Below are 24,147 nucleotides of genomic sequence, written 5' to 3' on the forward strand. Positions count from 1 at the left end.
TTAGTTACGTCCCTTTATTAACTATTATAATTATTAATTAGAAACGATGCTTAATTAACTCTTAATTTAATATATTCGTTTATTATTATTATTAATATTAAACTTACCTATATATTTATTCGCTGATTTATTATATTACTAACGTTTATTTAATAGTTAATATATTTATTTAATAATTTATATTATGCTAAATATGCTAATTAATTTAAATTATAATAAGCTCCGGGATAAATACCGGGATTATTCTAAATTAATCTTATAAAGCAGCGATAAATCCAAAAATGCTTTTTATAAGCGCCCTATAATATAAGTTTAGCGTACGGCAGCTAATTTATCGCACATTTTAACGCTTTAAATCGGGGTTAGACTTCTAAATTAAGGCTTAGCCTATTAAGGCAGCTACCATTATTTTATATATCTTTTGGATTAATGGATTAAAAGGTTAAATAGCATTAAAACAGCATAAACCCATATATACCCGCGTAAAATAGCATAAGACCTGCGTAAAACAGTGTATTATGAGGTAAAGTACTACCTAGATAGGTATCTTGGGCTCCTTGTTGCCTAATAAGATGCACTCTTGGACGTCATCTCACCGGAACTCGTGGACAATTATTCTCTTGACATCGAAGAAGTAGCCAGGAAAATAATCCCTCCAATCGATGGATGTGGATGCGGACGACCTCACTGTACAGGTGGTCGAATCATATTTGCAGCATTGCTATCACTGTCTAGACCAGGTCTTGTCAACACGTTGTTCCAAGATTCAACTGAGGCTTTCTGCGATGCCGACTTAGCCTCTCTGTCTCCAGGGGCAGATGCCCCGAATACCCCAAACCATCTGGCAGAAGCTTTGAATCGGAAATTGTCACCCGAGGAACTCAAACGCTTTATACATTTCACGTGGCAGATGAGAAGTCCCTTTGTGGAAGATCTAGCATCGCAAGATCTTGCTGCAGGAAAGCAGAAGATACTGGAACTACCGGCCAATGCTTCATTGCCGTGGATTTTGCTAGAGGATGCGAAAGACACTTATGATGAGGCCACCACTGTCCAAAAGATGGTCATACACCCGAGTCATCGGAAACCAGTAAGTCGACCCAGCTTGATTATGACTATCAAAATTTGTCTAAGAAATTGTATTAGGGCATTCTGGACGGAGAGCTCGCTCTGAAAGTCATCTATGAAGACGGCTTTGATGCTAATAGAGCCAAGAAAGCCTACAAACGAGAGGTGAGAGCCAATTGTAGAGCACCTCGACACGACCGTATTGTACCGCTCTTAGCCGCATTCAAACATCGGGAAAAATTCCATTTGATACTACCATGGGCACGTGGAGGCAACCTCGCGGATTTATTCCAGAACTATGCCACATCGACAGAGACTAAGACTGAGGAGCAGCAAGTCGCTGATTGGTACTCCGAGCGATGGCTATTGGCCCAGTGCTTGGGGCTAGCTGATGGGCTGGCTGCGGTGCACCGAACAAGCGACAACCCACCCACATCAGCTCAGATACATGCCGATATCAAGCCTGAGAACATTCTGTGCTTCGCCCTCGGCGAAGCAGATCACGGTCCATTTGATCTGAAGCTTGCAGATTTCGGTGAAGCGCAGGAGGTAGACCCGGAGACCAACACAGTCCCAGTAAAGCGTGTACCTCACACAAAGACCTATCGCCCACCAGAACATGACACAGATGATATTTTGCATCTCAACTACGACGTATGGTGCCTCGCTTGTGTCTTTATAGAGTTACTTACTTGGGCAATTGCCGGGTCTGAAGCTGCAGACAAATTTGAGCTAGGTCGCCTTGCAGAACGTGACGAACGCAAGGCCACCACTGCGGGAGGGAATGTCTTTGCCGATACGTTTTTCAAAAAGGTGTCAACGCGCCTAAAACACAGGCTCGAGCCTCAAATCAGAATTATTCATACGAGCAAGACCGCCGATGGTGAGGATAAAGAAGATGCCGAGGATGGTGAGCGGTCACCGAGAAGTGTACTTCGGAGGTGGCATCGGTGGTCGCTAAAGTATACTCGCAACACCCGCATAACAGCTGTTGTCAAGACACAAGTCATACAGGTCAGTACCCCTGCCTTTACCTCTCGCTACATCAAGTAGCAGGCATCGCCAATGATCAGATATACTGACTCGTTTGCAGCATATCGATTTCCTGAAGGGAAAGAGTGAAAGTGAAAAGTTGAATCAATTTTTGGATTTCATAGAGTCAAACATGCTTGTAATTGACACAAAAAAGCGAGCAAGCTCAGAGGATGTACAAAAGTTTCTCGATAATTTGCATCAAGACTGAAGGGAAAGAGAATTGGAATGATCACATAGAGACTGAATCAAGTATAAGTTACTTCCATGTATCGTACTAAATTCTAATCGCTGTCGTCCGCATTCTCCTTTCTATGCGCCTCAACATATTTCCTGTGAATGGTCGCAATTTGTTTCTACTCTGTTTTAGCTAAGGAAATAATCAACAATGCTTCTTAAACCTACCTCTGTCAGTTTCTTATTGTTGGGGAGCCAAATTTGAATTCCGGGGCGATTCTTATCCTGCTCCAAATTTAGTTTAATGGTATCTCCGTGAAACATTTATAACTTACATTGACCCTGTAATTCTTGGAGCCAAACTCGTCGTCCAGGTACTTGATGAGTATATCAACCTTCTCATAACGATGTTTGACAATATTATTCCACTCGAATCGGGCTTTGAGCGGCATCGTGTTTCGAGACTTGAGGCCAGAATTGCTCATATTCCTATCCATAACAGTGGGTAATTCGTTCGAGCTGGGGAGTGTTTCTGGATTCTTGAGTTTCAGGGTACTCTCCTGTGGCTGCGGTGTCTGATGCGTCTGTTCAGCCGTGGCTTCTTGCACACCATCTACGGCATTATTTTTGATGTTGTCATCTGTTACAACTCGGGCAGCGTTCTGATTGTATGATGATGATGATGATGATGATGATGATGTCACTGGAGCAATTCCCGTTGTGCGAAGAGAGACTTCTCCGACTTTCCGCTTGTATTCCAGCATTTCTTGAATCACACGATCGTCTGTCGAGTCTTCCTGTTCATCAGGGCTGTCAAGGACCTGGCTTACATGCGGTGGCAGGGATCTCAGTGCAAGCAACCTCAGGTGGCCTACGATGTGGTCTTCCAAGGAGTTTCCTTCTGCTTCTGTACCACACATTGGGCACGCTTGGAACATAGGACCGATCGACCGGGCATTCGCGTCGGCGAGTGCGCGAAGTTGCGGCTCTGTGAAAGAACCAGGGTGGAACTCTCTCATATGTTCTATGTATTCGTTCTCTGTAGGATAGATCTGTGGTTTGTGCGACTTCGCCTTGCAGCGCCAACGTAGGGTATGGCTGCGCATGTGCTTCAACCAATCGCTACTGTGGTGATACAGTTGTTCAGGTCTATCGCACTTGTCAAACAAGCATACGTACGCATCGAGGTCACTGGTGACATGGGCCCTATACCAGTGGTTAGCATCCGTCCACCGTGTAGTTCTCAGGCTGACAGTCACATGCTTCCATTTCTTGTCGTCGCCAACGGAAAGGCTGGGAAGGACATAGAGGCAAAAAGGGCAGGTCAGCTCGGGGACGGCCTTGCAGCATTCACGCCAATCCAATTCAAGGTTAACCTGGAGTTCGGTTTCAGCTTGATATATCTGCTCTTGTCGCTCTGAAACCGATACTAAGCCAGAAAGGGAGTTTATAAATTCCTTATGAAGTTGGCGTCGCTGCCTTTCAAGCGCTTTGTATCGGCTTTTGATCCTCTCGTTTGGGGGTGGTGGGAAAACGAGGTCCTCATGGCTACCAAGGGGAATCGACTTTGTGGTTGACATTACGGGTGGCGCTGGGGCGTTCTTGTAGGCATTAACAGACAAGGTGGTGGCACTAACTGCCTGAGACTGTAAGTCGCTCTTGGCTGGTGTCTGGCCCATGACTGGTTGGGAGGCTTTTGCGGCTCCAGGTCCAGCGAGAGCTTGACGCTGATTCTGAGGCAATTGTATCAGCGGCTGCGATATAATTTCATGGGTCCGGATTCCAGAGCCGTAGTGAAATCTCCTGTAAAGGATTCTTCTGCGTCGGATAATCATGGAAGACGCAAGGCGTTCACAGAGACTGTCCTGGATGCTGGGAAATTGTCCGCGGATGTAGCTGCAATAAACCTCACGAAGCTTTGACTCTGAGTCATTTCCATCGTTGTCTGGTGCGTCAGAAATTTTTGCTACCTTGAGATTGTGAGATTCTCTGCTGGCTCTTCGAATAGTGTTCGAAAGCCGGTAAAGCATGCTTATCTCGTCAGCCACGGCTTGGACAGACGAGACCAGCCTTGGATCCGGATCGGTCAAAGCATCTTCACTTGTCTGGCTTTGTGAACCTGTTATACTCTCAAGAACAAGTGAACCTGCAAGGAATTAGAATTTCTGACTAAAGATGGGACTTCGGGGTAATTTCCAACCACCGTGTCGAGATGGAAACAACTATTATAGACAGTCTCACATGACCAGCATGTCACCGAAAGTGCAAACCAGATCCAGGGACATCGGAGAAGAAAAAGAGGGACATGCACCTACACTCCTTCATGCCGTAGGTCACATTTTCTAGGAGGCTCGTGACGGCGTCAGCAACGTCGGGGACCTCGCGAAGGCGGTGATCTATGGAGGCTCTCCCCGAAGCAAAGACACCAATGTCGGATGCCCAGATAGAAAACCTGGCAAGTTGATCTTCAAAAAGTGTATACTCCCGCGGATGGAGCCTTGCCGCCCTAAAAAGGCATTCTTGAAAGCTAGAGAGCGCCAGCTCACTTCCGCGCGCTATGAGCGTTGTTGTTGTTGTTGCCGTTGCTTCCTGTGACATTGCCATCTTAGCATAAGTGGCTGATTCCCTGTTGATCGCAAGGCAAAGAGACTGTAGGTTGTAACATATGAGGGAGGTCGGCTACTCAAGTTGACTACTTCAGCAGATATTGAGAATGGACAGGCCAGCCGCTGTTGCAGGATAATGGTAGAGCATGGAATCGGGTCAACAGTCTTGAGGTTAGTTTGCGGCTCGTGCTGCCGTCAGGATCAGATGAGCACGGGCACGCCTAAACCATGGTTTGGTGCACAACCCCGCATCTAGAAAAAGACAAAAGTCGGCGTGTCCATATCTCAGCTGACATCGACGAAGATACAGTCAATGGCTGGTGATTATAAAATTAGCACCGTAGCGGAGATAACATAACCATCCACTGGTAATTGAACGATTTTACCATTGGAAATTAGGTGTTAGATCAGGTGTTGTATTATATATCTTCACGACTAACTAACGAACCACAATGCAAAGCATATCTGCTACCAACAGATAAATACTAATATCCACTCGACTTAGCCATATACGTACGACCCAGCCCAGCGATCATTCAATCTGCCTAGGTTAGATCAATACGCGTACTATTGTGTCATCCCCTTGATGATGACGGTTGTAGAATGCAGCGCCAGATGCGCATCTTATCTCTGCATTGAATTGTTCGTCTTAGAGACAATGCTGAATACAGTCTCCAAGAAAGAGTGCACCGAGTAGATGTCGGCAGCCGGATGTCAGAAAGCGGGGTAAAGTTGCTTTCCAACCCCATCCTCATATTGATTTGTCCATACTTCGTGTCCCACTGTACCGCCCATTTAAGTATCTGGTAAGCGCGCCGCCCATTGGTGATCTGCCTTAGATTCAACAAGTACCGCAAGCACCTGCACCCAAGACGAGGCTCAAATGTTCGATCGACTGAGCATCCACATTGCATCTCGCGATCCTCCACCTCACAGGTGATTTCAGTTGCGCACTTCTGCGAGTTTCGTCTTTATCGGCGTCAGTATGGCACCATCGCTTGGGGCTGGTCCCTGGAGGAACAATCAGAACGTGGACCTGGTGATACGGACAGCCAGGTCGATTTCCGAGATCGCTAGACTCCTGAGACCCCTACAGACAAACATTGACCTGATGCACTTTTACGGCAACTTAAATGTTCATTGCGTCCTAGTCAAGGATCAGATGAAGCGCCTTAAGTTTATATTAAGTCCTGCGAACGATCTTGTGGCCCAGGCTCTGAACCTTTTTGAATCTCTCGTCTCCACCCAAGGGGTCCCGCAAGATTCAGCGCTCATGCTCAACTACAGTAAACAGCGTGCACTGAATCAGCGCTGGGATGTCCTGCGAAACCAAGAAAATGACGCCAAGGTTCGGTTTATTGATCAATGTTTCAATGTGGTGAAGTCTCCTGGGCTCCGCCCGGGCCAGGCCCTCGATGAATCGTTCCGTGCATGGGAAGACCACGTCTTCGCAGCGTACCCCGAAGACCGTTCACAGTGGTTGATCGAAGATTTGCCACCAAAAAAGGTCCGCGATGAGCCGCCGTACGTTGTATGGAGTACAGCAAATTCTTTGTACACAGCCCTCACCAAATCAGCTAATTGTGGATGCCATCAGAAGCATGAGCTTGGTGCGACGCTCTGTCTTGGGACCTATCGCAATCCCGAGTCTGAAAACAGCAGTGATTTCGACATGTGTTTCTCACGTGAAGGAAATTGGCAGGAAGCTCGTGTGTATACCACTCGAGAGAGCGTGGTCCGATTCTCTCTGAACGATAAACCGCCACCGCCGCAGAAGCAGCTACTGGACTACAAGCCTCTGCTCGTCAAGAAGGAACTATGCGAACACATCAAGGGCAAAAGTTTGACGTCACGCCGACTAGAGCTTCGGTTTGAGGACGATTGTCTCTTCAAGCTGCTATCCGCCAAGGGCAAGCTGTGGACCAATAGCGCGGAACCTACTGTGTCGCTCCAGCAATTCATTGACGACAGATTCACATCACAGCCGACGAGGACGAGAGTAATTCTAGCAGTGCTTCTGAGCTATGCGGTCCTGCACCTGCATGGTACTCCCTGGCTTCAACCCACATGGAACTCGTCACATATCTTGTTCTTCCGTACCCGGACCAGCATTCCCTTACGGCCTTACATTCGAACGCAGCTGGGAACCGAAGGGATAGATCCCGATTGGAGTCACCCGAAGAATCAGAAAGATGGTGATAACCTAACGCAACACCCTGACCCATCAAATGAGGTCTCTCCGGATGACTCCGATCCTGACAACCTTGACTATGGTGACCTAGATCCGGACGATATCGAACATCCATTTCCTGCCCTTGTCACTCTCGCCATCATATTGATGGAGATATACACGAAAACTCCATTTGGAGAATTGGCGAAAAACTGTGACATGCCGCTGCCAGAACTCCCTGATAGTCGCACCAGGCTTTCGGACGTGGTGACTGTGTTCACGGAATCAAAGATCGAAAATATTGCCGAGAATTCGAAGTTTTGCAATGCAATAGAAAAATGCCTCCAGCCGAGGGTGTGGCGAGACGAGTGTGGTGAGCCCATGGATGACCAGACGCTGAGAACCGCAATATACCGAGAGGTTGTCACGCCACTAGAGGATGAACTATGCGACGCTTTCAAAACCATCACCATTGAGGAGCTTGATCAGATGGCTAAGGAGGTGGACATTGGTAATTGGGGCCAGCCCATACAGAGCCGGATTGCTGAGGAGATGCCTCCAAAGACCGCAAGCCCCGCGATCGACGAAGTGTGGCCTCAGCGACAAGGTCATTTGATAGGATCTGAAGTAAGATTTCATGATGCTCCATTTGCTGCCTGGAATCATCGATCCCAAGAATACCTTCCGCCCTTCTTTGATCTGAAACAGAATCCCGCTCAGGAATCCGAATATGATTCTGCCAGATTTTATGACGATGAAAGGCCTTCAGAAGCCCACTCCCGTGCAGAGTACGTAAGCTTCTATTATTTCACTGTGATCTATTGATTGTTTGCCTCTAGCTAAGACTCCTGGCAATTCTGAGCTGCTCTGTTGTTCATCACACGGCCTGTCTTGCTGATATGGAATCATTTAGGCTCCTGGACTACCTGACTTGGAAAGCCAAATATAAAAAAGTCTACGAGAAATACATAGAGAGGTCCCCTCAATCTGTGGTGAGGGTTGCGATTCTAGACTCTGGCGTCGATGATGGACATGACCTTCTCAAAACAGGCCAAATCAAAGACAAGTACAACTGGACAACAGCTGCCAAAAACAAAAAAGTCGCCCATGATCGCGATGGACATGGCACTTTCGTAGCCAGTTTGCTGATCGACTATGCCCCTGATGCCGAATTATACATAGCCAAAATAGCCGAGAAAGAGCTGTCTTCCCCTCGAATCATTGCAAAGGTATATTCTCTATATAGACAATTCCTGGAACCAACTCAGTATTCTAAACACATTGGCTGACGCAGGCCCACAGGCGATCGAAATGGCCGTAAACGATTGGAAGGTCGACATCATATCCATGTCTTTTGGGTACCCCACGAACCAGATTGACGGTTATGAAGAACTCAAAAAGGCTCTCGAAGACGCACACTGCAAACATGTCTTGATGTTTGCAGCAGCCTCCAATAGCGGTGCAAATTTAGGCCGTGCGTATCCTGCTCGTGAACCACAGGTCATCTGCGTTCACTCGACAGACTCGCACGGCAATCGGTCCAAATTCAGCCCCACAGCGCACAAGTATAACACCAACTTTGCAACCATAGGAGAAGCAGTAGAATCAGCATGGCCAGTCAATCTCTGCGATCGATTGGCCAACCCGCAATTTCTCCAGCTCAAGTCAGGTACATCCTATGCAACGCCCATTGTATCCGGCATTGCAGCATTCCTGCTGCAGTATGCACGGTTTCACCTGGCGGATATGGCCGATGTGCTGAAACGCAAGGACAAGATGGAGGAAGTGCTTCTAGAAATTACTAAGAAGACTCCGACGACCATGGCCCGTGACGATTATCATTACATTTCCTTGAGCCTGTACTCAGACAACCTCTTTGCAAAGGGCAAGCGTTTCATTGATGCGACATTGACTGAAATTCTAAAACGATGACAGTCCAAATACGATCTTGAAGTGGGTTTAATAATGCATTTGTTTCACATACAATTTTCAAAACTGCATTGTTGGCTGAAAGGAGGTCTGAGCACCAGTATCATAATTCGAATCTAGAATCACATCTCCTCCTCATCCGTGGCTGTGACTCTGGGAATCGCGCATAGGACAACGCGATCTCCTTCCGTGAATTCTCCTTCATCATGATTTTCATCGCTGGGCTTGGGATCCTCTTGAGATAATATAAAAATATCTGGGAGGGCATCTCGAATTTTGTCGGTCTTGCTGTCGAGGAGGGCGCCCTTGGTGTAGTCATGACTTTCGTCCACCGCTTGTGTCTTCCTGTTCACATGAATCTTGTGGACTCGGAATGCGAAAACGAAATCACTACTCCCTTCCCAAGTCGTTTCCGTCGTCGTAACCCTCTTCCCCCCAACCCCAGGCTCAACACTGAGGGGCGCGGTGCCCCCGCTCCAGATAGTACCGTCGACCGCAATCCCGACTTCGCCACCATGCTGCTTGTGCTTGTAGGACTTTGCTCTTGCTCCATACACGGTTTTGATACCGGTGATTATGTAGACAGGCTTCCGGTACCGAGAGCGATCCAAATAAAGCCGTACCGCGTCGGCTTCGATACATTTCTGTATGTAATCTTCTTTCGGAATGAATTGCGTGGTCTCAACGCTTTTGAAACCATACAGCTCTGCATTGCTAGAAATTTATTTTAGCATTGTACCATTGAGGGATCAACCACAAAGAAGAGAAAGGAGTAGAAGTATAGGCTGGGGCGTTCTCTAACCTGTCTTGCCAGTCAGCACCGACGTTGATGCCGACACCGAGAATGCTTAAGAATTTGGTCAAGATGGAAAATCTCCCCTCTCTAAGCTTCTCCTTTGTGTACTCTACGTTGAACTTTTCTGACGTGAATACCTCGGATGCAGCAGGCAGTGGTGCTGTGAACAGCGGTTGCTCCGGCTCCCCGACTGCCCTGATCACATTTCCTAGCTTTATGGGACCTTCTGGGGGCCAGTCCCATGTCGGCGCATAAAAGAAATAAAAAACGTTGTTGGCCATGGTCTGGAGAATTCTTTGAAATAGTGATCCTGCGCGTTGATGTTGCGAAGTGCTACAGGTATCAATGCCTGGAAGGCAATGATGAGTGGCAGAGGCTGATAACTTTACCTTATTGATGAGTCGTTATTCACTGTCGATTAGCGTTCTGTGTTGCTTTTTGTGGTGGGGCGAAGGAAGGAGGGGCTCTCCGCAGCAGCTGTCAAGACACGTTTGGGATTCTACTGCTACACGATGACATGGAGGTGAGCTCTATTCACGTTGATTGGTTTCGCGTAAAGAATACAAATGCAATATATAAACTAGTGCCCGCCCAGTCTGTGGACGTGACATTTGGCTGGCTGCTCATTGGTTTCTGTCAAGGTGGTGGGAGGGGTCGGGCAGCGTTTTGCACCCGCACCCAGCACATGTCGGTTTATTGACGACAAGGCTCTGCTCTACTTATAGTTCTAAACCCGATGATTTCGTGGACATGCTTCCAGTAGCAACAGCTGAATATCTGAATGACGCTGCACCAACTGTTGGGTCGGGTTTCCGTTGCTAGCTAGGTACCGCTGCGGGAATGCCTAGGGACTTAGAAGGCTACTGCATATATTGATCCTTCCTAAGAGCCGAAGCCTTTTGTAGAGAATTTGCCTTTTGATTTTGAAATTGCCTTTTTTGCCCCCTGTAAGCCTACTAAAATAACCACTATAACGTCCACTGAAGCCAGCTACTGATTTTAACCAAACGCTAAAAAGAAATCCGGAATTTCTTTTTCTTTAGACAATAACAAGAATTGAACTCTCGTCTTATATACACGAGCTTACGGATTTACAGCTAAGTTATAACGGATTTACGGATTTACAGATTTACGATTACGAACGAAGAGCTGGTTATTCTAATTTATATAGCCTCTACGGAGCATTTCCAGGTAATAGGGGATCTCAGAAGGCAAATTTCCCACAGAAGGGCTTTAGCACTTCTAGAAGGCAAATTAGCCTTCTAAGTCCCCCAGCCACTCCCACTATGGTAGGTACCTAGGGTGGTGCCTAGCACCTAACAAGCTACCTCACAGAAGGACGAAGCAAACACAAAACTATTACTCGATATGAGTCGCTTATTGGTTGCTTTGGAAAGCTTTGGAAACGTGCTAATTTCAATCCAAAGCCAGATAAATACGCTTCGAAAGGAATCAAGTTTCAGTGGATCAAGTGTTCAAAGAGATGCGAGAGATCTGGAAGGCACAGAACTTATGCGAAGAGGACTTCAAGAGATAAGCGCAGAAATAGATATTAACATCAAAACTCTTAAGGGTCTGCCCCGGGTGCTAGAGCGAGCCAGTCAAGTAGTGAGGCACGGCATTGATAAAAGAAAAAAAATATTTAAGACCAACATTAGACAGGAATGGAATTACTACTCGCGACGCGATGCAGCCGACAATATCGTCATTGCCAAAGCCACGAAAGAGGATAGCGCCCGGATAAAGTGGATTTCTTTTATTGGGATGATATTTCTTCCAGCGACCTTCTTTGCAGTAAGCTAAAAACAATTTCTCATGAATGTTGTGCTAACATTTGGCTAGACGTTCTTTTCAATGTCATTCTTCCGATGGATGCCAGATGACAGTCGAGACATAGTATCTCCATACCTGGGTGTATATTTTGCTCTCACCCTGTTCGTCACACTTGGTACTTTAGCATCCTAGCAAGGAGAGACGATGGAAATCAACGCTATTCTTTGGTGGAAGGTGGTGAACAGAAAATGGCGAGAACTGCTGAAGATCAAATGGTGGGCCCTGGTGAAAAAGAATTGGTTGTCATTGGCAAGGACTCTCTTCCAACCGAGCCGTCCCTTGAATTGAGATGGGCAATTACCTCAGTAGTGGCTAGATGATGGAAAGAGAAAGTATTCGAGGAGTGATGTGGCATTGAATGACTCTATTTCATGTACCGGGACACAAGTTATCTTTCTCAAATTCGCAAATTCATTTTTTTTTTTTTTTTTTTTTTGGCCAGGTACCCAGTCAAGAAAATCCAGAGACGATGAGTTGTTCGACCGGCTGCTATTGTCCAGTGTCAGGTCAAAGATAAAAGAACTCAAGTCGCGGGCCTGACGAAAATTCAGTCAGTAACTGATATGTCTTGAATGGGGAATTAGATACAGATAGAAAATACTGGTGAAGTAGCTAGATAAGAAATATTCCTGATTGGGACAATATTTGGTGGATAGGATACCTGGGCAGGTGTACTGGCTGTACCAGTGTCCAAATATTCATCAAGATGGAAATCAAGAGTGGCAGTTGTCTTACAGAAGATACTTACGTTATCTGATTATATCGCCAGTTATCCCGAATCGCTATCCTCATTCGCCTTTCTATGCGCCTCAACGTATTTCTTGTGAATGGCCATAATTTGGTCCTACTTTGTTTTAGCGATAGAAATAATTAATATTACCTATTTTTAAAACCTACCTCCGTCAATTTCTTATCATTAGGGAGCCAAATTTGAATTCCGGGGCGATTCTTATCCTGCTTTAGATTTAGTTTAATATCGCAATAAAATATTTATAACTTACATTAACCCTGTAATTTTTCGAGCCAAACTCATTATCCAGGTATTTGATAAGTATATCAACCTTTTCATAACGATGTTTGACAATATTATTCCACTCCGGTTTGGGCGGCATCTTATTTCGAGACTTGAGGCCGATGAGGCTCAGAATCCTGTCGACAGCATCGGGCATGTTGAGGAGGCTTTATACGCAAGCACCCGCCTGACCCGAGTTGACTCCTTTGTTTTATAACTGTTATTACTTGCTGTAAAAGTACGTTGTAGCTGGCTATCTGGTGAGTGTATGCTGAGAAATGTCATACTTACAGTAAAAGGTGGTATTCAAAGTGAAAGATAATGGACGAGGCTGTGAGCTTGTCTTGCACAATCAGTCTCATCGGTGGAGACTTTCGGTGAACAGGAAGGTGGTGTTGCAACAACTCTCGGAGATATTCTGGGCAGACCGATGATCAAACTGGAGTGTCAGACCCGATGGCTCTCAGGAATCTGCCGATGTGCAACAACCGGTGTCAGCTCAGTGGCGTTGGGCGAAGCAGGCTGTGCTTATCACGACATTCGAGCTCTACTCATGCTAGGGTTGCACTCAATCCTTATTGGCCTCTGTTACAGCCTCTGCATCATGCGGGCATGTGTTGGACGACTCAAAGATGCGGGTGGGCAAGAACCCCGCTTTCTGCCACTCGCCCCGAGAGTTGAGATGTGTCGGCGGAGCTTCTCCCATAGTTCTCGTCGACTCGACGGCCATATGCATACTAATAACAACGTGAAGCATCTCCACCGTCAAAGCAAGCAGACAGTCTGCCATACTTTTAAGGTTGAACATCAACATGGATTGGCTCAAACAAACACCAGAATACTCGAAAAGTGATCGTAAGAAATCCCGGTGCTTTTGTATTATTGTTTTGTGGACGAGAAAGAATGAAAATATGCCTTTACGGGCGCCTTTACTGGGAGCATTCGCTTACCGGGTCCACACGAGATCTCAAATTGGCTATAGTATCTCCAGAAAGGTTTGCTGATCAAGAATTATAGTGAAGAAATTCACCTTCTGTCCAGGAGAACCATTTCACGTCAGAGCGGTGACGTTGACTGAGAAGAATGGCGTTAGTGCAAATTCATTGCATGAAGGGGAAAGGCTAATACCCCAGCAGAGTGTTGAGAATGAGGTCAAACGGTTTGACTCGGAAACAGAGTTCAGGCAGTGGATAGAACGAGTATTTATCCCCCAACTTATCTATTGCCCAACCTCGACTCACAACGCCCTAGTACTCTCCCAGACAGGATCAGCCGACCTTCACCTTGATCATACACGAGCGACATGATGACACAACAAACTCACTCACGTACTCGAAAGAGACGTTTATGGCTGTCTCGAAGAAGTTGTATCAACACAGATCACTGATATGGAGTATGCAAAGAACTTCTACCGCTATTTTCAACTCTAAGCGGACCAATTGGACTGTCGACGCGTCAAAGGAAGAAGCAGTTGGTAAGCGCCACCGTGTCGTTACGATTCATAATGCCTTCGCAAGGGTCCATTCTTCATGACTGTATTCAAACCAAGCCTGGACGTTTTACAGTGCTCATGGAGAACAATCTCTCCATGGATATATCATCTACTCGTTCACTGCTGACATCTTCCAAGTGTATAATTGTAGATCAGACACGGACACTCTGAAATTCAATGAAGACATCCTTCTCTCAACGACGTACTTTGAAAGAAAACCCTGGGTATTTTCAGCCATATATGGCTACCCTTCAGAACAAGCTGAAGTTCTTGTTCGTCGTCTCATAAAGTTCACTGAGACAGCATTCCATCCGCTCATGATGCCGATGGTATTTGTCGAACATGAGCGCTCGCGTTTCATGGAGGCTATGGAACTCAAAAGTCCAAAGCTGGAGGAACGAATCATGGACCTTGAGAATAGACTTCAAGCGGATAAGCAGAAGAAGAGTCAAAATCGTAAAGAATTAAGGAAAGAAAACCAGGAAATGACACAGAAGGACTGTGACAGCGCAAAGCTATGGGACGACGTGAGTCGCTTGAGGAATGGAATGGAAAGCTTCCGGAAGGTGCTCGCCTCTCTCGAAGAACAGTTTGTGACATTCAAAAACCTCAATCTGCAATCCCATCTTCAGGGGCCAGATGAGAAGGTAGCCGACTCAATAAGCTCGGAGCACATTAGGTGCCGGCTCAAGGAAATGGATGTAGAGGTTGATGGCAACATCAGGAAATGCGAAGGTCTACTAGCTGGAATGGCCCTGGCCATCCAAGTTGTAAGTCATACCAGAGGGGCATTGGTAGTCCTGATGACTGACAAAAAGCAGGAATGGAACTATCACACAAGACGAGATGCCAAGGCAAACATATTCATTGCTCGGGCCTCGCATCAAGATAGTACCCAAATGAAAATGATATCCTGGGTTGGAATGATCTTCCTTCCGGGTACTTTCTTCGCGGTATGTTGACACTGAATATTTGATCTGCGCATCGCGATTCTGACAGACCGCGATTAGACTTTCTTCTCCATGTCATTCTTCCAATGGATACCAGATGATAGCCCTCGATTGATATCTCCATGGGTGTGTATGTATTTCGGTCTGACAGTCATCATCACGGGTGCCATTGTATGGTTCTGGTGGCGAAAAACAAAGGACCAACCAGATCTTGGAGAATTTCTTGAGTATATCGGGGTAGAGGATATTGAAATGGGGTTGAAAGAGCCCCCTCGCCGCAAGCGTTCACATGATAGTGATGAATCAAGAGATACAGAAGCTATCGAGAAGGACGACTAACCAAGTCTCAACTGGGCACCAGACATAAGGACTTCAAATATGCTTTGTTATGGCGGGGTGCACCATGTGTTTTTCCTATTTCATATAGCTTAGTCTTTATTTACGAAACGGGTATGATCTTCATTGTGTGACCAATGTGGAGAGCGTCGTACGATCAAGAGGTCAATTGAAGACCGTTGGAGTTTTGACTACTACCTCGATGCAAAGTCCGGGACTCCACTTTAACCGAGATGCCGGCACCGACATCCGCCGCCGAAACCAATAAAGTGCCGTGACTAATCGGACATGGCCTCCGTTACTTGAAAGAAGCGTTTGGAACTATTTTTTCTGCTGATGCTACTATGCGATCTTGGCATCTATAGTGCCACTTCGATCGATCGCTGCAACAGCGCTGTGATTGGGCAAAGTAGAGTGAAACTTGTCCCAAAACCTGGATCAATATCAGTTCCGTGGAGTGCCTGAATTGAGGTTAACAATTACGTTACCCTAATACTCGGCGCACAAACTTGATACTGGCTTCTCACAACGATCCAAAGTCGAGTATGATTCTCAGATCACTCAATTGGTGCCGGTGGATTTCCTCCGGGGAAATGAGCCACGGCCGTATCAGCTATAACGAAATGACAAAAAAGACTTGGGAAATTTCGCGGATAAGTCCCTCACCGCAAACGGCTGTGGCACAGGGTTGATCTTCTCTCTTCTGAGCCAAAAGCAGCTGAGCCTGATGTTGATCTTCACCATTCCCGGCGCCTGCTGCTGCATGCACCGACCCCGCTCCCCCGGGGCAGGCGGGCGAACCAGGCAGGGGGAGGGGCAATTGGGGGTTTGAACAAAGTCCTATTCGTCGCGGGAGTGTGCCCTGCTGAGATGCAGCTAAGGGGAAAAGATCTGCGCTGCATCTTGTTTCGTCGCGATGCAAGAAGAGAAAAAATCGAACTCCGAATGTAACGCCGAAGTCTCGAGGGAGAATGTTTCACCTTTCTTGGGGGACAGCAAAAAGCATCAAAGGCATTTGTGTCGAATACAACGTAGTAAAGTTTTTTCTTTGCCTGTGACGCGTCCTTGGCCCTCAGTAATTGTTGAACTCCGATATATTGAACTCGGGAATAGGCTCTGGTGCATTTTCGTGTCGTGCGACGTTGGCGTAGGACTCGAAAATGGATATGTCCCACATATCAAAGTCCAACCACGTGCATGAAAACATGTGGTTTCCACGAAAGTATTGACGTTTTGAGCCATCTTTGTTGGGGAAAGTCGACTGATTGAGCATTCAAGTCTCAAAAGGTTAACTGTATCTTGAAAGTATCCAGTCTTATACAGTTGACTGACCCACAAGTTCCATTCTTCAGCAAACTTGCTACCATTTTCCTGCTGCAATTTTTGAATCCCTAGTGACATAGTTTATAAAGAGTGGTACTTGTTCAAGACTTGTCCATGAAACAAACATACCGGGGACTCTGAGTTCCGTAGGATCCTTGCGCTTCACCGCAGACGGTGAACCAAGAGATTAATATAACACATTGCTTGCAGACTGCAGGCTTCATGCCACCAGAGCTAGACGACTATAGGCCGTCTTCATTTCATCGGTCTCGGGACAATAGTCATGACATCTGCAAGGCGTCCCGGTCCAGGCTCAACATCTCGGTAGTTGTCATTAAACTTGGTTTGAAGCTTAACGGTCAAGAGCAGCAAGCAGGGTGGAACAGGGAGAATACCTTGGAAGTTCTCGTCATGAAAATTGGTTCGAGCCCAGTCACGTAATTGCATTTTCGCCGCTTTGTAAGCCCACTGCGCCCCGGTTGAGAGGTGTTCCGGTTGAGATCGCCGACTCCCTTGGCGCATCAAAGATGACATGAGCCGTGTGGAGTTGTCATGAAGTCTTCATCGAATGGCGGGTCGTCATGGAAGAGCATATTGCAGGACAAGGCGCGAACTCCCCCGGGCCACTGTCCAGGGCTTTTAATCGATATATGAGAGAATGCGGTACTATTGCCATTCCACAAAAGTAGAAGATCACGGCCCGAAATGAACTAACTGGGACCTGGAACCGATCGAAGTTCATTCAACTTACCGTTCCCTTTATCCTGACGTAAGTCGCTATTGTAAGGATACTGCATTTCATGACTTGGTGGATCTGATGTTGAAATGTTTGCTTGTCAGAGAGCAGATCAACGGCAGGAGTGCAGGTAAGAATGACTTTTTAATATGGGACGCGTACCACTTGATCCTGCGAACATGCAGCAGTCAGTGAGTGAGATTGATCCACCACTGGGATATTGAATATGCATTATATTAACCACATCGAACCCGAGCCTTTGTCACGGAACTCTGTATAGCGGAAACAAACTCTAATAAAATAAGACTGTAAGTACAAGCGAAGTCGGAGTCTCGAGAGCAAATTTTGACGTGCCTCTTGAGACCAAGAAAGCAAAATTGATGGTCCAGATTACATCACAATTGATATCAGCAACAGCCCTCATTGCTTTTTCCATATGTCTGTAAGTTGACACCGAGACACTGGGCACGAATCGTTGCGCTAGTGTCGATTTTTATCATATTTCTTCATTTGTCTCAAATTGGGAATGTGGTCTCTGCGGCTTCAGCAGCACGCACTCCTTTTCATCTCTCTAAGCATTGAGTCATGTCAACTCAAGATGTTGTATTGACATTTCGGGGCGTCTGCTTTGGTCTCATTGGCCTTTAACAATGTATGACGTTTGGTTGTGGTGGAAAGGATGCCACGTGCATACGCTCTATACACCCCATACGACTTCCGTTTCAGGCCAGTCATACTAGAGGTTCTCTGCCGATCTGCACAATTGCCGGAGGGGATTCTCGGATGCCATAGTTCGTTTTTTCCTTAGTCGGAATTCACGATGTTGTCTGCACGAGCTCGCAGATTGCAGCCGCCTGGTCCTGGGCCCAAGGGCCATCAGGCTATACGAGGCAAAGCCAGATCAGCATTCGTAGGATCTGTCATTCATGTCGTGTACATATGTCAAATGACATTTCCGTGGACCATGACCCGTTGAGACCTCCGACCTTTTCGCCACGTCCTTGTATGGACTGTTCAATCTCGCCCACAGGGGCGGTTGGTCTTACATGGTTGTCTCGACGCAGAGCTGCTTCGCATGCAGTCTCATACGGGGCTACTGCCTGTCATCCTATACACCCGCTCCCCTATCAAAGGTCCGTCAGAAGGCGGCCGGAAGACCCGTGAGGGGTTCTTGGAGCCTGCCATTCTATATTGTGTAGGCCACGAGCTCCTCAATAAAGGGTATCATCCCCCCCTTGACCCGTCTACATCCCGTGTTAGTGCTTCTGTTTTCTCGCGCAATCATTGGGGGCCCGACGCAGTGATAGGGGCCATGGTCTTTACATCACCTTCAACATACCGACCGTAGCAACTAATAACCTGGTGATGGGCATTCATATCCATGACCTTTCGACACAACATTAGCTCATCCATCGACTCAGGATGGCCGAGTCTCGTCAGCCCCGAAAGCAGACAAGTTTCGAAGATGGTCGTCGCTGGAATTGCATACCAGGTTCAACACCATCTCGTTGTCGACTCGATCCAGGTAGCACAGATACCCAAGACGTAAACTAGAATCAGTGAAGCCGACAATGGAGACACACAGATATCGACGTCGGAATCAGCGCGTTGTTCACAATACGTGGTGCGGCCGAGTCACCTCGTCGTCCTTGACCCCCATCATCACCATCAACAAAGAAGACTTGAAGCAGCAAATGAATTCGGCTTAACCTATGACCGTATTCGATATTCAACAGCTTGTGTAAGCATAATGCTCTTGGTTTAACACAAATGGGACTATTTGCAAAGGCTACCTGTCACAACGGCGTCGCGAGAGGTGCAGTCTGTCCATCAATTAGTTCGTGTCGCTGCCGGCATCCGACGAGAGACAGCAGGGGACGCCATACCCAAAGATACTCCTGGACGGCATGTATGTTCAGTACATCTCGAAATGCTCTTTTCCACCATTGCGAGTCCAAGAAGGGTTATCTTCAACCTGCGTTGGAAGTGGTCATGCGTTGCGACTGAAGGGCCTCGGCTGAGGAGTTGGGACAATCAATTTCCATAACAGTCAAAGACAAAATGGCGAAAGATTACGGCCCATGACGAGGAGTCGAGCCTTGCTGGTATCAGTGTAGTCCCTCATGTCACAATACTGATGAGCTGACAGACGTACAGGTGATGGCGTTCGTTCCTGCATCTGGGTGGGAAAATCTGGCGTCGCGAGCCGTGCCGCTATTGAATCTAGTGTCGAGCTAAGCAACCACATGTCTCACAGAGAAGCGACGATCCCTTCAAAGGACACATGCATGCAGCAGCAGAGTCGCACAATGACGTTCCTGTCTTTCTCGCTGTCAATCAACAAGAAACGAGATCCTCCCGTGCTGCACCAGGAAACTCGCAGCAGTAACAAGCACTCAAGGCATCATCCGAGATTGGCAAGACACCATGACTATCATTGTCCGGGACGCAACTTTCTGCTGGCAGGCACCGAGTACAAGTGCTGGAGGACTGCCTCAAGACTGGCTTTGATCTGGCTCGGCGAGAGTAACGTCCTGGAGATCTCACCAGAACCATCGCAACAACAAGCACATGCCGTATCAGCAGGACCGTTGCCAACACAATCTGGCGTGGCTACTCAACAGTCACCAAGCAGGCGATGCCAGCCATCTATGCCACTCTCCCCAGGTAATTCCTCGAATCTGCAAATAGCCAATTGATATACCGGCGCAGAATCAAGTAGGTGATTGACAGATATTCAGGGCAATGTCAGGTCATCCTTTGCCTCATGGCTCCTGCATTTCGTCAGTCAAGAACTCTGGTCGGCGGAAAAGGGGTTCTGCATATGGCTAGCGGTCCAACATTCAACATGAGTTTGACCGTCTTACGATATCCGAGCGACAGTCTCTATTTTCGACAGTGTTTGAATATCTCAGAGACCATGGTCCCTGCACTGAGGCCTCCTTGAACTCTGCCTCGGTGTCCAGGACCTGAAGCTCCATTGGCGGTTCATGAGCCGGCAGCATTTGTTTTCGCAACAAGCAGTGGATACAATTCATGGAAACAGTCGAGTCAGCTCCCGGCTTCTTCACCGCGGCATCTCTCACTTGGTTTCCGGCGGATCATGAAGAGTCATCTGTGAGAATCTGAGATGTCCTGAACCCCTGTGACCGGTTGGATTATCAACCCAGCCGGTGAGTCTTTCAATTCAATCTATTCTGCAGCGATCAGATCGTCCAATCTACCAGACCCATGGGACTCTACTCGGCCTTAGAACTTTCACTCACTTCCCTCCGACCGACTTGATGCTCCGAGCGAAGGACTGCCGAGGCAATTACCAAGTTCTACAGAGTCCAGGCGTCCACAACAGATGATAAGTTCGCAGATGATCACCTTGACCAGGTATCTGACTCGAATCAGCATCAGGACTATCTCGGAAGGCAAAAAAGCCGTCCAACTTGGCATGATTCTTCATCAATTTCCTTTACTCTCTTTTCTTTTTCTTCTCCACTACTTCATCAGGTGGGCCTCTTGGTCTCTTCAGTTGACAGAGTGCCCGGTTAACTCCGAACGAGCAGCATCCCTCTGTGTCACCCGTCCGGGGAGCCTACATTCCTTCATACTTTTCAAGCAGCCTACCATGGACTCCCTTGATGCCTGCCGGAAGACTTCGGAATCGACGATCACCTTTGTCATGAGTACACCGGTCAAGGATTGCATTTCCTCCCCACCATCCCATGGGGGGCAGGGCAGTGGCTCTTCATTTCGTGTTCTGCAATCATTACAGCCCGTCGTTTCTTTTTTCCTTGCTGGGCCTGCTTTTGCCCAGACAGCACAAAGTTTCAACTTGACGCCAGAGGGTAGGCGTAGTGCTATTACGTCCACCCCCAGTGGGTAGGACAGACCCGCACCCTTCAGTACAGACTTATACTCCGCCTCTCTAAAATGACTTCTCTGATCCAGAATACATTAGTGCTGCACATTGAGAAGGCTAAATGCAGTCTATACAACGATACAACCCCCGACCCCGGACCGCTTGGGTCTTGGCAGACGACTCGCTCGATTGGATACATCGGAATCTCAAAGGCGCCAATGTCCAATCATTCCATCGTTCGAACCAAACAGTACTTACAGTAACACAGCATGTTGACATGCCTGCAAGCAATCCATGTCTATGCTGGCGGCCATCTACAAACATCTTCGACGACGAGACGCGACAAGATGAGAGCATCGTCAATGATATTTTTCATTGGAACGGGCAGCCACAGTACGCTTGTGGGCTTGAGGGTGGTCACATTGATGCAGCTTACGACTTCTGCCGCTCTGTGAATGCAAGCCATGACGTACTGCTGCTACACTCTTGAGTTCTGCACGGCCATGCAAAGTATTTTCGATCATTCTTGAGGGTATCACGCAGTTTATTTGCAGCCATCGCTGGGAACTGAATTTGTTTTTTCTTGCAGGTTGTCATCTGCAGCGGAACATGACCAAGGGACACAGACAGGGCTCAAACGATCGGAAAGCGACTCTCAGTCAGATTGTCCGAGACATCACAAACGATACGACGTGGGGATTGATATCTTGATCACATCGGATGGGTCTCTCTACACCCCCCACAAAACGGGCGAGACAAAGTGATCATCTCACCAGGCGCCACTCCGCTAAGGGCCCGTTTCCGCGGCCGAGAGGAGGGACAAGGAAAAAAAAAAAAAAAAAAAAGATGGCGCTCGGGGCGCATAATAACGGATTTTCTGGCGAGCTGTCATCTGCAGCAAGGATGGACACGAAATACCACCAGGTGTCATGGCACTACAAAGGGGCCATGCTGACGTTAGTCTATTGCATTCTGATGCCACGACACGCTGGCAGCGGATCGTGCGTTCTCGCTAAGGCGTGAGCGGAGACTTGAAGGCGCGCTCGCTGGAATGGGAATATTTCACCTTATTCCTTTTCTTCTGATTTCAGCTGGCAGTTGGGTTATTTGCAGCTTGGCACGAATTGGGTATCGCCCTGGCTGCAGCCTGGAAGTTTCAGCCGCTCCAAAGTGCAGATTCTATCCGTAAGTGGATCGACCGCCGTGGATCTGTCCGAATATGGTCAGGTTTCGAGATCTGCGGCATGCATGCGGAAGACCCGGAGTCGCGCCCTCCTTGGCAGCCATTTTTTCATCTACAGTACAGTCCTTTGCTCCGGGGCACAACCGCATGCAGAACAGAACGACCAGTCAGTGGTGATAGTCACCGACCCAGTGCGGGCTTGGGATTATGCAAGGAGATGGAGCCCCGTGCTACCGGGTTGAGTAAAGTGAACGGGGAGGATCACGATGAGGCAGGTGAATTGCTTTGTATGTTCCAGGCCACCGTGATAACGACAACTTTGGGATGAGTAGTACTTACTATACAGGGACAGGCCGGCGAAAGATCAAGATGCCCAAGCAGAAGAGGCGCCACTTACATGATCCACATGGGTTCACGATTTTGGGATGATGGAAAAGTGAAATCTCATAGTGAGCGGCCGTCGTCGATACTACACCCACTCCACGCACGGCAGGTCCAAAGTCTCGGATTGGACAACTGGATTCGTCCGGGACGGGTTGCCGGGACTAAGGAAAATCGTTCTATGACGTCTATGGCAACGATCAACGCTGCGCCAGGGGCAGGTATTCGACTTTCTCTGGGGCCAGAATGCCAAGAGCTAGGTCATCAACTGATGAGAAAAGAGAGAGGCGAGACTAACGCAGCGACCTGTATTCGAACCGTGGGACATGTGGGATGGTCAATGGACATGCAATTTCCAGACATTGACCAGGCCAATACTGCAAAATATAGAAGGATCCAATGGTCGTGTGTGTGACATTGCATCTCGCGACTGGTAAGCGATATAAGATGTTGCTCGCCTCCAGCGTCCCGTGAATTATTGGCGAGACGGTGGAGCATTTGTCGTTCTTTTTTTTGATATCTTGTTGTTGTTTTCTCAGGTCACGCACCACTTGGCTTCAGAGAAGAAGAAGAAGAAGACACCGGACCGAGACAGAAAAGGAATTCTTAGAAGAAAAAAAAGCTGCTCGTGTATGATTTACCAACCTACTACGTTTTACCCTGCCTTGCCAAGATGAAGAGTCGAAAGGCCATCACCAACACACAGCGCCGTGCTCTGCGGAAATGGTTCTTCGATCCTACTACCAAGGATGGCGCTAAGACGCACGCCGACGCATCCTTTTGGTGGGAAGAGAATTACGGTTACTACCTCAATTCAAGTACCGTAAGCGAAATTTTGAGCTACAAATACGATCCGCTGGATAATATCTCCGCAGATCCGGCTTACTGTCAAATCGACTCCCGCAAGCGGCAGCGCCCGCCCAAGTGGGAGACCCTGGAAGAGGAGCTCATCAAATGGGCCTTTTGGCACGAGTGCGTTGCTGGCAACGGACCGGTTACCGGCGCCATGCTCAAAGACCGCGGCACCGAGCTGTGGAACACTCTCGAGTGTCACCGGGGCATGCCAATGCCAAAGTGGAGCGAAGGTTGGCAGTGTCGGTTCAGAACACGATATGCACATCGGAAACAGAAGATGCTCGACGAGATAGCACGGAACAGCAGCGGCCCCAGCAGCAATAGCGAGAGCGGAGATTATGGCAGCCCAGACCCCTACTTTGAGACGGGCCATTACTATTGGTAGCCTGGCCTGGCCGCCTGGCTGTGGCCGCCC

At 47.7% G+C, this 24,147-nt stretch overlaps 6 protein-coding genes across 6 annotated transcripts; 4 read left to right on the forward strand and 2 right to left on the reverse strand.

The window, feature by feature from the left end:
• Positions 1-1,037: 1,037 nt before the first annotated feature.
• Positions 1,038-2,121, forward strand: PFICI_01033 (uncharacterized protein; the record flags this gene model as incomplete). Its single annotated transcript, XM_007829614.1, has 3 exons — positions 1,038-1,090; positions 1,209-1,978; positions 2,057-2,121. 3 exons carry the CDS (start codon positions 1,038-1,040, stop codon positions 2,119-2,121), a joined length of 888 nt encoding a protein of 295 aa, XP_007827805.1.
• A 263-nt stretch (positions 2,122-2,384) lies between these two features.
• PFICI_01034 (uncharacterized protein) lies at positions 2,385-4,875 on the reverse strand (the record flags this gene model as incomplete). Its single annotated transcript, XM_007829615.1, has 4 exons — positions 2,385-2,456; positions 2,506-2,562; positions 2,613-4,423; positions 4,593-4,875. The coding sequence occupies 4 exons, from the start codon at positions 4,873-4,875 to the stop codon at positions 2,385-2,387; spliced, it is 2,223 nt and encodes a 740-aa protein (XP_007827806.1).
• A 993-nt stretch (positions 4,876-5,868) lies between these two features.
• On the forward strand, positions 5,869-8,985 carry PFICI_01035 (uncharacterized protein; the record flags this gene model as incomplete). The annotated part of the gene is made up of 3 exons (XM_007829616.1): positions 5,869-7,841; positions 7,967-8,282; positions 8,356-8,985. 3 exons carry the CDS (start codon positions 5,869-5,871, stop codon positions 8,983-8,985), a joined length of 2,919 nt encoding a protein of 972 aa, XP_007827807.1.
• Positions 8,986-9,104: 119 nt separating this feature from the next.
• PFICI_01036 (uncharacterized protein) lies at positions 9,105-10,059 on the reverse strand (the record flags this gene model as incomplete). Its single annotated transcript, XM_007829617.1, has 2 exons — positions 9,105-9,696; positions 9,785-10,059. The coding sequence occupies 2 exons, from the start codon at positions 10,057-10,059 to the stop codon at positions 9,105-9,107; spliced, it is 867 nt and encodes a 288-aa protein (XP_007827808.1).
• A 4,068-nt stretch (positions 10,060-14,127) lies between these two features.
• Positions 14,128-15,404, forward strand: PFICI_01037 (uncharacterized protein; the record flags this gene model as incomplete). Its single annotated transcript, XM_007829618.1, has 4 exons — positions 14,128-14,141; positions 14,189-14,885; positions 14,937-15,068; positions 15,126-15,404. The coding sequence occupies 4 exons, from the start codon at positions 14,128-14,130 to the stop codon at positions 15,402-15,404; spliced, it is 1,122 nt and encodes a 373-aa protein (XP_007827809.1).
• Positions 15,405-23,550: 8,146 nt separating this feature from the next.
• On the forward strand, positions 23,551-24,117 carry PFICI_01038 (uncharacterized protein; the record flags this gene model as incomplete). Its single annotated transcript, XM_007829619.1, has 1 exon — positions 23,551-24,117. One exon carries the CDS (start codon positions 23,551-23,553, stop codon positions 24,115-24,117), a length of 567 nt encoding a protein of 188 aa, XP_007827810.1.
• Positions 24,118-24,147: the final 30 nt, after the last annotated feature.

Source organism: Pestalotiopsis fici (assembly GCF_000516985.1).
Source record: "Pestalotiopsis fici W106-1 unplaced genomic scaffold PFICI_Scf_1, whole genome shotgun sequence".
Taxonomy (NCBI): Eukaryota; Fungi; Ascomycota; class Sordariomycetes; order Amphisphaeriales; family Sporocadaceae; genus Pestalotiopsis; species Pestalotiopsis fici.